Here is a 17920-nt window from a genome sequence, read left to right as displayed (position 1 = left end):
GAAAAGGAAAAAAGGCACCTACCTGTAGGTCAGCCACTGCTGTGCTCACTGACAGATAGAAGCTTTTTGCATCCCTACTCAGTTCAGAAAAGAAGGAGGGTAGGTGCCCAATCCTGGCATCCAGTGAAATGTGGGCATGTTTAGGGGTCAGCATAGGAGAGGTCAACCAGTGGAGAAACAGAAACTCGTGTGCATTATGGGTTTCAAAGGAGATTTATTCAAACATTTCACAGGCTTCGTAAAAGGGACTGGAAGGCACATTGGAACCTGCCAGGCAATGGGCTGGAAACCCCTACAGTAAAGCATGAATCATATGCCTTTAAAAAATAAAAGCAGTACAGGGACAATATATATGCAAAGCAACCCTGGACCGTGTTAAGATACTATACCTTAGCAGAACACAAGAAGATTCCAATAGCTGGCTTGAATTTCAGCTTTCCAAATAAGATTGCAGTGCCTCTCAACGTATTTCACAAACAATGTGAGAAACATGTAGTTTTCATTGGTTTCCATCGGTTCCCTTAACACTCTTTACCATCCTTCTGAGTACTATATTAGATACAGGAACATAACATAACGAATATTTCTGATAACTTCTGCACTCACCAGAATTGTAGCTGTAGTCTTTATGTTGAGGGATCTGAATTGTGAAGGCAAACAAATCTGGAGCAAGGATTGACTCTGGCTTTCTGCTTTCATTAAGCCATTTGCTGCTGTATAAATCTCTGGTATCAGATGGGCCTTGAATTAAAGGGATCAGCTTCTCCTTTCCACCATCTCCTAAGTGTATTATAACAACAACATTGTGGTTTAGTGAATAGATGTTCAGTGAACCTCAGAGAACTATATAATCACAATGACATTTATTATATTGAAGAAGCCAGATAACACTGCCTTTTCTATTACCAAGGACAGAAATAATCTGCAAGAATAATTTCCAACAAAATGGTCAGAATGTATTAAATAATTTGCATAGGTTAAAAGATGATATCAGTAGTTTACCTGCAAACATTTTAAGTATATTCAAAGTATTTCAGGGCTATGCTCTATGTTCTATGGAAGCATTAAATTCATTAAATTTCAGAGCTCAGAGCTTCAACATATAAAATAAACATCTTTAAATGTTTACTTCTCGGTGCTACTTGAACACATGAGCTCCAGTCATACATACACTCACTTACAATAGAAGCCTCCTCAAAATCAGTTTTTGGAAAGAGAGCAAAAGTTTCATGAGGAGGCTACTGAAGACTACTGAAGACTTTAGTCTATGAAGACTAAAGGACAAAGATAAGTGAATTAAGTTCAGGACTAATCTGCCAACTGGCCACAATGCTGTGGTAGGTTGAATAGAGCCTCAGCCTTATTGACTTTGTAAGGTGGAAGGCAATTTCTCTTGAAAGATCACAGAGAACATATTCACTTGCTCCAAATAATTATTATGAATGCTTCCTTCTGCATAGGGGACAAACTGGATAAGACAGCTGCTGGCTGCCGCATCCACTTGTCAAAAACTAGGGAAGCTGCCCCAAAGCCAGGAGAAAAATATTTTGAGAGGACTGAGAGACTGTCCAATACACTGCTCTCCTGATCAGCTACATACCTGAACAATACGGAAAACAAGAGAAGGGCAAGGCCAATCAGTGCAAAGACTCCAGATTTATTGAAAGATTAGCTTTAAAATGTATCTGAATTCCCAACACATTTGAAATGCCTTCCTCAGAGGACATTATACTGCTGTTTCACAGTGACAGGTATTAGAAAAAACACTGTTCTCCCCAACTTAGGCTGATTTTGCAGTTTTGCCATTTCAATATTGTAACTGGGTGGTAAGCGGCAAACCGTGAGGGTTGACACGGTGTGTAACCATGGCAACATAAACTAACTAGAAGAAAACAGCTTTTTCAATGACTAAACTACTCTATATCCAGTGTCTTGGGGAAGAACATAGGAATGCTGAACATTTTAAAACCAGTTTTTCAATTTTCTGACATAAATCTGATTTATCAATATGGTCAAACTCTGAGGTCAAAGACATAAAATCTGAATGCATTGTTCTCTTTTTGGTATATGTTTTCAGTATGAAACAGTGATTATTTGTAGATTTTACCACTCACTTTTTGGGCTGCTAATACAGAATTGTCTGTACCTCACTTGTTTAAGAGATGCTGTATGTATAATTTAGCATGGATATCCCTAGGGAATAGATGGCCAGACTGGTTGTATCCTCTTTATTAAATATGGAATTACTATGCCCATTGAACAGCCATAGGAGGCTGGCATGTCTAGCCAGCAGATGAAAATGAGCTGCCAAAATTAGGGCTCCTTATTTAATGTGTATTGAATCAAAATGGTGAGATAAGCAACAAATTTTATACTGGTTTTGTCTGCATGATAATAATACAGTGACTTATAAGGTAGTATTATTTGCAGTGGGTGCAACTTAGTTTTGATCACAAATGGTGAATAGTAAGTTATTAGTCTGAAGGAATAATTATTTTACTTGATTGATCGTTGAAATGTGCGTAAGTCAAATATATTGTTGCAAATTTACCTGAACATTTGTTAATATGCTATAAATCAGTTTTCTTGATTTGCCATAAAAGACTGAAGATAATACTTCAATTATCTCCTTTTGCACAAATTGGCTTTGGCCTTTTTGCCATCTTTCTGCTGTGTGGTGTTGCACTCCTTCTGGTTGCAATTATAGTACTGGCCTCATTTATAGGGGCCTTAGGGAGAAATCAGAAGCAGGGCTTTTTCTTTCCTTTTTTTGTACAGCAGCAGCAAATCTACCTAAGGAGTAAATTATAGCAGGTGGAACACTTTCAAGTAGCCATGTTGTTTTCTCTTAACTGGATCCAAAATAGGCTTTAGCAATTGATCCCCTGCCCCTATTTTTTCTATTATTTAACTGAATCTTATTTATGGATCATTAATTCTAAGACTACAATCATATTCGGTTAGGGCACTTATAGTTATCTAGTTGTCATTTTCTCCAGATGCATAAATTGGAAGCTCTTACCTGACATTTTGTGATTCTTAGTCCAAAAAGCCACAGGCAAACCAGCATTCAATATATTTAAGCACAGGTACAGAATCCATCCAATTTTAGATATAGGTAATACTCAGCAAAGATCTTACATTCATATGCAAAACAGTTTAAATGTTGTGCACTTCATGTATCTGGCATTATGTAACATTCGAGGAAACAATGTTTCATTTCTTCCCAAAAAAACTTAATCATTATGGAGATGCAGAATTCAATTTCTACACTCGCATTCAGAGTATTATCAAGCAGACTCTTGATTTTGACCTGTGTTGATTCTGAATGCCTTTAAAATTGTATTGACCAAAACACCTTAACATAGTTTCTTATTTTTTACCTTTGACGATGCCATGCTACATCATCCTATCCTGTTTCTAAAAACAAAAAAATTAAAAATACATCTGATTCATAGGAACAATGAATAAATTCTTGTTTCAGTAACTCTCCTTGTAAAAAGCAAGGCCAATTCTCCTACACAGGCTATAAACTTTTACATGGTCCAGCTGCACATACCTGGGGCTTTGGCACAAATTTTTATTGATCCCATGGTCCCAGAGGCACATTTGACCAATGATGTGCTGCAGTACTTCAATTCAACATTCTGGATTGAGCCCTCAAGAGTTGGCAGGGGATTCTTAGATTTCACACCTAATAAAAGAAAACTGCAAATGTACTAGCCTGCTGAATTTAAATATTTTTATATTCTTTCACCAAGACATTTAAATTTAATTATACTTTAATTATCTGCTTTACAATATTATTGTTTGGATTCTAAAGATAATTTATTTATAGTATACAATTATTATATGCTTAGATCTATACAAATGCCTCTTCTACATAAGAATACAGATCTTTATTATACATAAAAACACAGAACGTTGCATTAAATTAATTAGCTGGTCATATTCATATATGCATTAAACTTTGCTTTCATTGTCATAGAAAGGCAAGCCTGGCTCCTCTAGCTCCTCTTTTTAATCCTGTAATTTCAGAGTGTTAAAATGAGTTTTTAAAAAACCCCTCTAAGATTTCACTTAAAAACATTTGGTTCAGTAGCAAAATAAAAATTAAACTTATGCAGCTGAGTTGCACAGCAGGTAACTACACGTGTCATCTTTTTACGGAAACCAAAGTTCAAACTTTGCTTCAGGTCAGCAGTGGAAATCGGTTTGGTGGTCTCTTCTGTCTCCATTTGTACACTCAAGGAGGCTACCACACAGTTTGGCACAACTCAGCGCTTACTGGCAGCTGTTTCTGAAGAGAGACCTAGAACTGCAACGGTGGGGGATGTAACAGGTCACGAGTGCACAACTCTGGCAGTTGCACAGGAAAGCTAACTGAACACCCACCCACATTACATTTGGCTGTATCCATTGCTATTATTTCATAAACGGCAATATTCAGGAAAGCTGCATTAACTCACAGTATCTGGAAAAGTTAGCTTGGGCACCTGTGAGTAAAAGTGAGTTGCAGGGAAGGAGGACAAAAGTGGGAATTCCAAACACAGCAGAGCTCTGCTTGTGTAAGCTTCTGCTGCCCAATCTTGAGCAATGCCCCCTTCTTTCTGCAACCCCTTATGACATGGCACAGCAGGTTCCCAGACCCTCTGGACTCGCTTTTTGGGGGTACAGGAGGTTGCAGTGGTAGGAGAGAGAGACTGATTGCACAGGTAGCCTTCTGCTCATCCACCCACTGAATACGATCCACAAGTTGTGCATTGTCTGAAATAAGGGGTGCAGATCATATTCCGTGTTATGTACCAGGAAAACAAAACAAACGAAGGTTGTTGAATAACGTTCAAAAATCCAAATGAATGAAATCTGCTTGACCCTTTGAAGTCGTCATGGCTGACTGTTATATTCAAATGATGCACCTTATCATCCATTAACCACATAAAATAATTGCTCTGTTAAGCCGCATGCTGGACAGGAATAGATTCCCTAACCGGAAAGTACACCTTTTAAAATTTAGATACGAAGTCTCCAGCTGCATACTGCAGAGCATAGATGAAACCCGTTAGAGAAGCCTACACCCCTCACATTAGCTAAAGTAGGCTAGAGTATTTGCACAGTGTACAGCACTTTTTGCATTAACACACACCAACTTACTACTTGGTCAACACCACTAATACCAAATGTTGGTTTTCATTTCACATGGCTCTCCAGGTCATATCTTTCCAATTGCTTAATTGGTGTTGTAGCAGATTCTTGCACACCAAAGCTGGTGAGTTTGAAACCGATTGCTATATAATAAATGAGTGGGCCTCTTTCCACTATAAACTCTTGTGGCCAGCTGGTATTTAAAAGCTATGGGGCCACATACCGAAAGATGAGAACAGTGCTTTTTCAAGAGAGCCATCCCTGCTGTGGAAAAATAGCATGAGACAATGTAATCAAACACTGTTACAAGGCCCAAGGGAGCAGTTATAAGGCTGCACTACTGTACAGATACCACTTTTATGAATCAAATCCCATTTCAGTAGCAGAGACAAAACAAAATTAGGTGATCAGTTTTTGTTTGCAATTCAATACTTTCAGAAGGTGGAGGGGACATCATCATGGAAACTAAAACAGTTGTACCTCGAAACTGGAATGGAATCCGTTCCGGAAGTCCATTTGACTTCCGAAACATTCAGAAACCAAGGCGTGGCTTCCAAATGGCTGCAGGAGCTTCCTGCAGTCAAGCGGAAGCCGCATCGGACATTCAGCTTCTGAAAAACGTTCGAAAACCAGATCACTTTCGAGTTTTGATCGTTTGGGAGCCGAAAAATATGTGTACCAGGGTGTTCAGGTTCCGAAGTATGACTGTATTTAGAGCCCATGCGGAGAGACCCAGGTTCAAATTTCCACTTGACCGTGAGTGATCTTAGGTCAGTCACTATCTCTCAGCCTTGCCTACCTCATAGGGTAGGATAAACTGGGAGAGGTGAGAGAACTATTTGACATTCTTTGAGCTCCTCGGTGAAACAGCAACATACAAATGCTGTAACCAGAATAAAACTTGATCTCAACACCAAGTAGAAGTAAAATGCCCATGTGTGTGTAAAGCTCTGCACACACAAAACATTCTAAAGCCTCCCAAGGATTGGATAAAAAGCACACAGGAAGCTACCTTATACTGAGTGAGACCACCAGTTCATTTGACTCAATATTATCTAGACTGACTGACAACAGCCTTCCAGGGTTTCAGACTGGGGTTTCTCCAAGCCATTCTGGAGATGCTGTGGACTTCATTTGGGAACATCTGAAAGCTGAACATGTGTGTTCTACCACTGAGTCAAGTCCCTTTTCTCAATGGAGGATTGGCCATCTAATGTCAAGCATGTCCATATGCTGCTTCCACTGCTCCAGAATCCTCAAGCTCAAGGCTTTACTTGGAATGAATAGCAACCATTCATTTGTATGAGGGACATCAAAAGGGTGTGACTCTTCTGGTGTTCTCAAGGATGGAAGAGGAATCTGCCCTTGCCTTTTGTGAATACTCTCCCATGTACATATATGCTTAGTGATTGGAGGTTGCTTACTTTGTCCGATAAGACTTGATATGACATGGAAAACAAAGTGCACCTCATATTCCTATCTTCAGCTCTGTGCTCCAGATCTTGACCATCCCAGCATTTAGGACAGGCATCCCCAAACTCAGCCCTCCAGATGTTTTGTGACTACAACTCCCATCATCCCTAACTAACAGGACCAGTGGTCAGGGATGATGGGAATTGTAGTGCCAAAACATCTGGAGGGCCGAGTTTGGGGATGCCTGATCTAGGACCTAAGTACAACTGAACATGATCACTCACCACCAGCCATACTAGCTATGAATGATGGAAATTATAGTTCAACATCTAGGGAGCTAAGATTGAGAAAGGTTGACCTAGATGGTGACAAAATCCCACAACTGGCTTACATGTATGTATAATATAATAGTGCTTTGCTGAATAGAAGTTTGGATTCCCTGAGATGTCTGGGCATGTATTTTAGTCCCTAGTGGAATTAGCATAACAAAACCATAAGATAGTAATAATTATGGGTGGGATTAATCTAATGAGCCCCATCAATGCAAAAACTTCAGCTTGAGCAACACAGCTTTCCCCCTCTCCCTCTCCTGCCTCTCCTCCTACAACCCCCAAAATTGTTTCTGGAGGATGTCAAGAGATCCCTTAGAACACTGCACAGGAGCAGGAGAGGGAGTGGGTGTCATTCCATCTAACAATCTGAAATGCTTGCGCCAACATAACGTCTGTCATAGTTCAGTGTTGAATTCCACCCTATGAATTCAATGGAGAACAAAATGTTGATACTGAAAATAGAAGAGAAAATAGATCAAAGAAGGTCTATAAAAATGAATAGTTATAGTGGAGAGTGGATTGCTGAATTTGCAATCAAAAATAACAGGAAAAAATACTGATTTAGTAGCAATACCTAACAACACACCACACACTGTTACAGCAGTTATAAATTTCTATAATTATTTATGGACTTCTTGGAGAATTGAACACTATCACGAATTAGAAAGAGTTGGGTCAAAGAAAAGAAATGCAAACCCAGGGATGAGGGCAAGGACACAAAATTAGCTTTCGGAATCCTATATTAAAATGCCCTGCTGGTAGGGTAGGTTTGGTTTGACTCTGTCATCTCTAATACTTTAAAGGATTCTATCATAATAACTTTCGGTCAATCAAAAAGTATGACGTATCCTCAACAAATGCATCAAGTTAGCTCAGAAATGAGTCATGATGGGCTCATCTCACTTGCCTGTGAGTTTTTGTTTCTACTTATCACAACTAATAGCCACAGGGGTTCTCCCTGAATCTGTCTTATTCTTTTTCAAAGTCACACCATGAGCTGCATAGCCGGGAGGGGATTTGAACCCTTGTCTCTGAGGTCCTAGCACAACACTCTACCCACTACACCACACTGGCTCTAGTAAGATGTTCATTTAGGAGTGGGGATGTGTCTGTGAACCACACAATAGAAAAGGGTGGTGGAAAAGGTTTGCCCCCACTACAGTGCTATGTCCAGTGCTTTGCTTTCCTCCAATGAGGGCAAATGCCCATCTAATTGCTCATACAGGAGAAAATAAATGGGGGAAATAATGGAACAAAGACTAAATACGTCCTTGATCTTTCAGAGTATAAGGAAATGATAGAGTTTTATGCCTCGGCTATGCCTTTGATTGCAACCTACATAGGCAGTCACACAGAAGCCAAACAGGAGCACTGAGACCCAAAGGAGTCCTTATCTACCTAGTATTGGCCCTTTCATCTGAACAGTCCTGTGCTGTGTTTTTGTTAATACAGTTAATAGGAAACAGGAACAAACTCCCTCTAATACTGAATTCAGGTTGGCTGTACCTACAACACTGCATCCAAAATTCTTCCACCCATAAACAAGAGGGAACCCCAAAGTATGCAGACGTAAAGGCATTAAATACATACCCACCCAAAGGGGGAAGGACCCCTCCCCTGCAACCCACACAGAAACACATGATCTTCTGTGGAAGGTAAGGAAAAGAGTGAGCAAATGGTCCAAGATGCGATTTAACAGGGTCATAGCTGCTCTATTACTTCAGCAGCTCTAATTTGGTTAAGACGACTTCTCTGCCCTTCACCATAAGATCCCACAGCACAACACAACGATATAATATACACTTATGAAAACAAGTAAAACACATACAGATTATCCCTGTTCCTCAGTCATTGGAATGGATGTTAATATAAAGGAGTATCTGAAATCACAACTAGAATTTAATCTAAAAAAAGCTTGAAATGTTTTCGTTTACCCCATCCTATCAGAGATCTATACACCTGCTGATCCGCAGAACTACACAACAGTAGTCTTTTTGGATTTTTGACTTTACTGTCCAAAATGACAGTTCCTTCTATCAAAAGGATATTAACCTTTCATCCCATAAAGCATTAAACAAATGTTTTTGATAGTCTTTTTAGCCTCGTTATCTGGTCAGACCTCTGGAAGTTAAGTGCCTGTAGAAACCAATAATTTCACCAGAAGTCTTTTTTTTTTTAAGCCTCATATAAAAAGCACCTGCTTAAAGTGAGTAATGGAGTTTTATATTCATTACACTTAGGAACAGTGTATGTAAACTATTCCGTTTTCCTCCCTTGTGGAATATATTTCAGCTTATGTTGCACAGCACATTACCAATGTGTATAAAGACTCTCTGATCAGTGATTTGGACTGCAGACAGCAACCTGTAGGAGTGCATTTCCCCCCCCCCTTTAAATACGGTATCCATTTGATTCACTAAGACAAATTGAAACCATTCTTTATTAGATGATGATCTCACCTTCTCTGCAAACGTATGCAATGCAAGCCTTTGGGCACAGATCACACAGCACACTGTATCATACCCATGGGTGTAAAATGTTCATCTGACACAATTAGCTATCAGAAGAAATAATATCTAAATAAAGTTCAGAAGTAAATCCCCCCCTTTTTTTCTTTCTTTTTTCTTTTTGCAGTTTGGAAAATAGAGAAGCTCACTATTTGCCTCACAAAAGCTCTTTAATTTTTTATCACCTGTTATTAGTTGTTGTTTTTTAAACTCATTTGCAGTGTAATCCCATATGTGTCTACTTTAAAGTAAGACCTAATGAGTTCAATAGGTTTGCTACAAGGTAAATGGGTATAAGATAACCACCTTTGTTGTAAGGTGTGTGGTTTTTATTTGTATGATGCCGAGAGAATTTATTTTATGAGGTGTCTCATAAATATAATGCACAAATAATTCTTGTTATTTGAAGTTTTGCCTTTGTGTAACATCTGCATGTGCCTATAAGTAGCCCTGTGAGTTACAAAGACTAACTCCGTAACTTGGCAAGAGAATAAGCTATATGAATGTCAGTTGTATCCTTTTCAACAAAGCAATGTAAACTTATTTAGTGATCTCCTTTTTTCTTTCATCTTATCTCCGGTTTCTGTGTAGATTTATTACATTCATTGTTTCCAATTTTAACAAATCACCTAATGGCAGAAAGGAAAATATGTCAACCTTGGAATTATTTGCAGTTGTAGAAATCCCTTTTGTCTGGCTCATGCAAGGCCTGCAATCTGTTTAAAACACAGATTGTCTGTCTTTTGTCTGACAGCCACCAAGCTGCACAAATTACTTTCTGCCAGTTCACCTGTTTGCAGCTGCATCTGTAAGCTAAGAATTCTGAGGCTTGACTTGAGCAAGCACTCTAGGATTGATGACATGTGCTGCTGATAAACCAAGCAATTTGACGAAATTACAGGCCAGCATTATTGAAAGACATCTGTGCACGAGCCAAGAATGAGAAACTCTCAACTGTATACATGCAACCTGCAGTGGCGGCAAGCTGTTTGAAGTGAAAACCTTCTTAGAAGTGTTGAAGTTGTCACTAAGTAAAATGGCCATCTCTGTAGTATTGCCTCTCACAGGAGGTCCAATATTCTGTTTAAATAACCTATGTTAAATGGATTAATAAAGTATTCTCAATAAAGGAAATAATGCCTAATTGAGTCCAGCATCACAGTCCAACAGAATTTCATTTCACAATTTTTAAACTCACCATCTACCCTCAGTCTCCTGACTTTAAGTGAGCCCCATGCTGTGTATCAAATACAAATATTTGTTTTCTAAATCTGCCGATAATGAGAAAACAAAATATGCTAAAAGGTGGCTTTTGTTCAAGTAACTATCAAAATAACTAAGACATTGGTTTTCAAGCAGAGTGCTGTGGCACCTTGGGGTGACTTGACGACTGGGGAGCCCCGGGGGAGTGGGGCTGTCTTTTCATTAACTTGCAGACCACATCTTTCTGGATTATCTATCTCTCTTTTTCTCTCCGAGAAACATTCAGGGGAGCCAGCAGCTTAAACTTGCAGCCCATCATCTTCCCGAAATAAAACAGTGGCAAAAAAGTGGGGAAACACTTTTGCATTTTCTTAAAATCTTCTTCCCCACACACAAACAAAAATCCTCCCCTGCTTCAGTAACTAAAAAGTGTGCATGCACACGAAAGCTTATACCAAGAACTAACTTAGTTGGTCTTTAAGGTGCTACAGGAAGGAATTTTTTTATTTTAACAGTTCCTTGGTTTTACACAGAGGGCTTGAGAAATGCAAAAAAATAGCAAATCAGCTTGATGGTGTGTGTACCTGGAAGTATGTGTGCGCTGTAAGTAGGGATTTAAAAATAACTCTGAAAGTGAGCAGTGTCTTCTGTGTTTTTCTCTCCTTCTACCCCCAACATCCGTCTACCCTCTTCTTCACTACCTCTCCCCGCAGGCAACCTTCCCCTTCCTTAACAGTCATCCAGCTTTATGGGGACAGGGAGAATGTTGCAGGAAAGGACCATGTCTGCATGTGTGTCCTGTGCTGCGTTTCTACTTTCCTTCCCCATGATAATGAAATATTTCTGCTTCTGATCTTAATCTTGTTTTGCCCTCTCCACCCCCCACCCACCATGCACACACTAGTTTCAGGAGCGGGGGCGCCCATGTGGAGTGCCTTAGGTTGGCCTGCAGAGCAGTGGCATTGCTTGAGTTCCCATTGACACATGCACTCACACACTCGCCCAAAATGGCACTGAAAGGGGGCAGGGCCGAATAGGGAAATCCCCATTTATGCATGTCCCGTAACGGTAGGTGGGGAAACAGTTGGGGGACAGGTTGTAGATCACAGTGGATGGCTGTAATAAGGGGTAAGTTCCTATCCAAGCTGCCTTTCTCCCTCTTTGCACACCACCAGCCAACAGGAAATGAGAATCCTGTGTTAGCTGAACACTACCCTCTCTATCTGAACAACCCATCAAACCCACATTAGACTTAGTTATCTTGCTTTCCAGGCTTGCTTCCCCTTTTTTCAAGCTTTGCTCTGATCCTTACTCCCTAGTTTCTGTTTCTGCATAGAAAAATGGTGCACTCTTCTTCTGTTGCTCAATAGAACCTTTTGGGTTGTATATGTACCTTGCCTTCCACTGGCATTCATATGACCTCAAACTTTTAACTCCTCCACTGAAGTCAGAACCTTAGAGCACATGCTCTCAAGATTCAGCATAGAACCATTTACAAGAGGCAAGTCCCCCCGCCCCCATTTAACAAGCCACTTGATATATTTTATCTTCTTTATTGCTATATGCCCTAATCATATATCTAACAAGGATTTGGCTGTTAACATCTACAGAAGCTTGACTAATATTTACTACCTTTACACTTATTTGTTTTAAGCACACATTCAAAAGAAATGCGCCAGGTTCTATTCTGTGAAAAATAAAATATATTTAATAAGTTTGATTTACTAAAATAAATGCTAAACATGTACACAGTGTCTGGTTTTATACATTTCAGTCTGTTACAAATTATACTCCTGAAAACAGGAAGGCAAAGCTTTCAAGTTAAGTAGCAATATACATTTGGCTTTCACATTTCAGAGCCCATAAAATGGATTCAACACAGAGATGAAGTGACCTACAGGAAAAAAGGTTCTGTAATATAGTGGATATGCATACAATAAATCAAATCCTTATCATGATTTGCACCTAATAACTATACATCATTGATAATAACCCCTTTAGGGAACTTTAATGTAGCATTTATCTAAACAAATGCAGTCTATTTTTGTTTCTATTTTTCTACTCACATTCTAAGTTAGAGCCTTTTTAAACATCAGCTTTTATTTTAAAAGACGCTTAAGTCGTGAGAACATTCTTACGTACCACTTCATAACTCTGACACCAAGTATGTATAAAAAGATTAGCCTTTATTTGGTATAAAATCAGTTGGCAGTTTTACATCTGTGCAATGCAACAAAAATACCCCAGCTGGCATCTCAAGCTCTCACACATATGGACTTCAAAACAGAAACTTCCTTATTTGCAGCACTGCCAGGGTAATTTTGTATACTGTGCATACTACAGCTATTTGTCAGGCCCCTGCAGGTGTGCACTGCACATAAACACACAGCTGTAGCCTAGCAAGCCAAGTGTTCCATCAAACGCATAAAGGGAGACCTCAGCAGCTGGATTAATCATCTCTGCAACAGGTCCAGAGAGAACAATATGGGTTAGTATTTTTGGAAAAGCATGGATGGCAAATTTATGATTATGCCAGCCTTACGAAATAACTGCTGGATTGTGTCATTTTTATGCAATGTCTACTTATTAAAGTTTTTGTTTGAATGCTGGAAAAAGAGTGGCTATTTTTTAGTTTGCAATATAAACAATAAGGTAGTTTATATATAAAATAGTTTATTATGTGTAAAATGTTAAAAGGGTTTGACGCTAGAGGTGGTTTTTGACAGATGTTACAATTGTTTGCATTGGCTTTAGCAGGGTCATTGGAATCAACTCAAATTAGTATATTGTGAAACTTCCTGTTGGTTATATATTTTATTTTGCCATAATTATACAGCGTTTTCTGCTCTATGGATTTTTAAGATCAACCGACTTAAGAGGTTTGTACATATTTTTGGTGAGCACAAATATTTCGGAGTTCTGAGCCTGACATAAAATTATGGAGAAAAGATTTCTCTTGTAAAATGCCATATTAGTATCATGTGTTTATGCAAATTTTTGACAGCTTTGATTTTGGCTTGAATCTGGCAATTACAAAATCACCCAAAAATTTCCAGCGTCCAAGGCCAAAAATTAAGGATACATTTTAAGGGTAGGCAGCTGAGTCAACAGGTTTCTCCTTAACTGGTGGAATATAGCTTGCTTACCATATGAAGAGAAGGACAGTGAAGTCAGAACAGCTTTAGAATCTCATGTCCTTGATCTCTAACAAATTACCATAATTGGCTATACCATCTCCAGAGAGATGACATAGGGAGACACTGGGTTGCTTCACACATTAAAACTGTCATGAGGCGCCTGTCAAGAAAATATCTGCATGACAATGATGGTTTCATAGGACACCATAACAAGATGCATAGAGATGAGATCCCAAGACAGCACTGATCACGCTTGGCAATGTGAATCTCTCTGTGTGATGGAGCTCAATTGCAAGCATGTTTTAAATATTCTGATCCTTATGTGGAGACTTAATGGTTTAGTTAATAATATATTAAGTTGTACTGTGAAAACTCTCTAGGCTTTTAACATACTTTACTTTGAAAATATAATTTGAATTGTTTTTAAGGGAAATGATTTTTTTTAAGGGAAATGATTTTACTTAAATGTTTTCTAAGGAGACAACATAAAAGGATGTTGTTGAGCAAGTTCTCTGAATCTTTGCTTTATTCTATCATATAAATTAAGCTACACAGGGGAGGAGGGGGGTGTTACTTCTTCAAATGTCCTTCTAAAGATGGAAACTGAACCCAGTGTATCCAGAATAGAAAAAATGTAGCAATACAATAATAAAGAGCCAAATTTGGTATTCAGCAATGCTGTAATCTTCACTGTGCTCAGTAGAACTAACTCCCATTTAGCAGCAATCCAAAACACACTTACCAAGAAGTAAACACCACTATGTATCTATCTGTCTATCCATTTATCATTAGACGACCACATTTCTGTAAAGGGTGAGGTCATCTGGGTGAAAGATGTTTCCTTGCGTCTACATAACCTTGTGTTGTTTTCCACCACTCTGAACAAATCTATTAAGAATATGAAAGCCAACCTTTCCCAATCTAAGTCATAAGATCCTTTAAGGGCGTGATGTGTGAAAATGGAAGACAAATGCCCAGCCAGAATGTGTAAGTAGCAGCTTGTTCAGAGCAGGACTGCCCTACGGAGGGCTAAACAGCTGTGGGGCTCACCTTCCTGCCAGAACATACACAGAGGATTATTGAAGCAATGGGGTTAGTGGCCTTTCTTGGAAATAAAAGTTAGCAAGCAAGTCTGCTAGTGAGTCACTATAGTTAGATCCTGCTTTCTGGTATTTCAATCAAATCATTATTTCTACTGAGTAGGGAACATTTTTAGGAATGTGCCCAGCACAAGCGATCCTAGGCTAAGTTAGAGGGGTGTATGGTGATCACAACTACAAATGTTAAGTTATTTACAAGAGCTTTACCTCCCACTTAGTTTTACTGTTCCTCTATAAGGCTAAATGCATTACACAATGAAATACTAATTTTATTTGGTGCTGTTATTTGTAACATTTCGGAGCCTATATTTGCTTTCTCTTACATTCAGTCTGCTTAATTATTAATTTTAAAAGATGCAAAACTCAACATTCACAGCTACAATCACTCTCCCAAACTATACTGCTTTCTTACTATTTGCATTTTCAGTTTTTCCCGTGTGAGTTTTTGAAACAGTGAAACTTTTTGCTGTGCATTTTCTAACTGCATCAGTGATTTCATCACATACAAATAAATGCTAATTAAAAGAAGGCCCAATAAAGTAACTTGAGATTCTCCACCCACCCCAGTAATTTAGGATTATGTCTGCATTGGCGCTTTTAATACCCACTTTAATACAATTGCTCTTCAGAGATCACATTTCATCTGTACAAAATGTCTTCATGAAAATTCAAATTATGGGAGGGGGGACCTGATATTATTTAGTAGACAGAAACTAAAAACATTTCAATAAAATGAATGTGGCAATCTAAGAAAGAACACAGGAAATTACCCCTAAAATTGCAACCTAATAGGCATTCATTACTGTCTGAATAAATTAGAAAGAGGACATTTAAATTAGTACTGGCATGACAGAAAAGATCCATTTGCCTAAACAGAAATAAGAGAGTCAGATACAAAAGGATATAGTGGAAGCCCCATTGTGCCAGCAGAAATAAATTATGCCAACACAACCACAGCGATACATGGAGTATTTGCTCTACCTGTCTGAACCCCAAAATGGGGTACATATATGGATGGAACAGGGAAGAAGCAGACATGTCAAATCCTATATCCTTTCAGAAGCCAACCACATTCCAAGGACAGCACAATTGCACTGATAATACAGCGGCCTGTCAGACAAAATAGTAGGGAAGGGAATGGTCACATGGCTTGCTAGGTGAGGGTTGAGCCAAGGGGACTAGCTGGATTATGTGGGAGCAACAACCTCTTGGGGACCACAGTTTCCCCATTGGGAAGGACTCTAGGACCCTGTCAGAGCCTTCACACCTCCTTCCTGAAGCAGGCACTTACTAGGCTTTGGAAAGAAGGCACGAAGGCACCCCTCTTGGCTCTGAGCCCTGTGAAGGGAAACAGGTTGTGCTGCCCTAAATCTGCCTGTCAAAAAGATATTTCTGAGGAGTGTACACGTGTCAAATGCACATGTGCATTTGAGCCACTGCGTTCAGGGCTTGCCAGGAACTCTGACAGAATGGGTCACTCTTCCTTGTGCCAGGGACTTAGTCATGCATGCTGGGTTGTGTGTGAGGTGAAATAGAGAGGTGTTGGAGAGCGTGTCTCTATGTCTGTGAGTTGACTAGTTCCTTCCTTGATAGAATGACATGGGGTACTGTCACTCATGAACCCCATAACTGGTGTGATACAGTGGTTTGTGCCAACACCAAGTGTGGCTGATAATGTTCCTTAACATAGTTTACTGCTGTGGCATCTCTCTCTCTCTCACACACACACACATACATACACACACACACACACACACACACACACACACTGCACTGGAATAGGTGTGCCCCCACAGCTTAAATAGAGCATAGGATTGCTTGATTATCTTATTAGACACAACAAGAAATAACAGAAGAAAGGCAAACTTGAGCTAAACAGATCAGACAATTCAGAAAGGGCCCAATGATTCTAGAAACTGGCAGTAGCTATAGAGTCAGAAGTGGGCAGACATATTTTACCCTGTCATGACCGTGCAGGCAAAAAAAAGGGAGCATTTTAAAACACAACTTAGCTTTTGCATTTTTTCTTTGAGAACAGGGGTCTGGGAAACATTATAATTAAATATCTCTCTAGTCACCATAACCATAATTACTATAAACAAAGTTAAAATGAAAGCTAAAGTCATAGAAGTTTGCAGACCGAAAACTAATGTTCATCAAGACAGCTGGAGAAACAATCTCAAAATATAAGGAGCTCCAGATCCCTCACAGGCTTCACATATATGGATGTTTCCCCTTCTCCCACAACCTCTCTTTTCCTTTTCCACTTTTTTTTTTTAATACGGGCTATTTTATAGGGTGATTGTAATAGTATACCATGATCATTGCTGATTGCTGTTACAAACAGACCCTTCTAATCCATCTGCTCTCTGCTTCAACAAATGCTTTTTAAAAGCTACTTCATAAAAACATTATTGCTTCATACTCAGAAGACATTAAGTCAAGATTTTGGAAATTCCATTGCCTTGATTATATCAGCAAGTGCAGTACATGTTAGATTTTTCATTAAAGCAAAAGCCTTGAGAACTATTTTCCAGACTTTAGTTAATGTTGCTATGACACATTTCGTCAATGAAAATGGATGAAAAACAGTAGTGCTTTGAAGCAATAGCCAGTAAATGCCACTGTGGTTTACCAAGAGTGGGATGCACAACATATTAGACCACAGTTAATGAAATTAAGCCATGTCTTAAGTTAGCAAAATGTGTGCTCTGTTACTTGTTTGGAACCTACACAACTGCCTAATCTTCAAGAACTCCTTCGCCTCCAGTAAATACTATCTCTTGCATCTCTTCATAATTAAATCAGTGGACTACCACTGCTTTGAGTTTGCATTATTTTAATGCGAAAGAACAATACAAATGGGTTGAGGGTTTTTTTTGTTTCTACAGACTTAGTTTATATATTCATGGATCTGTCTTGAATAGGTTCATGGATGTGGAGGGAAGATCAATGAGATATAAAATGGTTATCTTTTCTTTTCTTTTTTTTGAAAATCTGGATACAGATTCTGCTGGATACAGCAGAAACTGGTATGCAGTCTCACATCCAAGTACAGTATATTATTTCAGCAGACACTGTGA

The 17920-nt window shown here is 39.0% G+C and overlaps 1 protein-coding gene across 6 annotated transcripts in view; it reads right to left on the bottom strand.

Annotated features, from left to right (window-relative positions):
• VPS13B (vacuolar protein sorting 13 homolog B) overlaps positions 1–17920 on the bottom strand; it is a 368719-nt gene that overhangs the window by 259617 nt on the left and 91182 nt on the right. For all 6 annotated transcript variants that reach the window (XR_014010614.1, XM_081204225.1, XM_081204222.1 and 3 more), the window contains exons 18-19: positions 3560–3694; positions 607–780 (exon numbers count right to left, since the gene is read on the bottom strand). Coding sequence is in view for 5 of the 6 variants with exons in the window: in XM_081204225.1 (XP_081060351.1) it covers positions 607–780; positions 3560–3694 (309 nt within the window). In the remaining variant the exon portion in view is untranslated. The remainder of the gene's footprint in view (positions 1–606; positions 781–3559; positions 3695–17920) is intronic.

This window comes from Podarcis bocagei (assembly GCF_964188305.1).
Source record: "Podarcis bocagei genome assembly, chromosome: 8".
In the NCBI taxonomy this organism is placed as follows: Eukaryota; Metazoa; Chordata; class Lepidosauria; order Squamata; family Lacertidae; genus Podarcis; species Podarcis bocagei.
The sequence above is the reverse complement of the archived record's forward strand: the minus strand, read 5'-3'. Positions and strand labels throughout refer to the sequence as shown.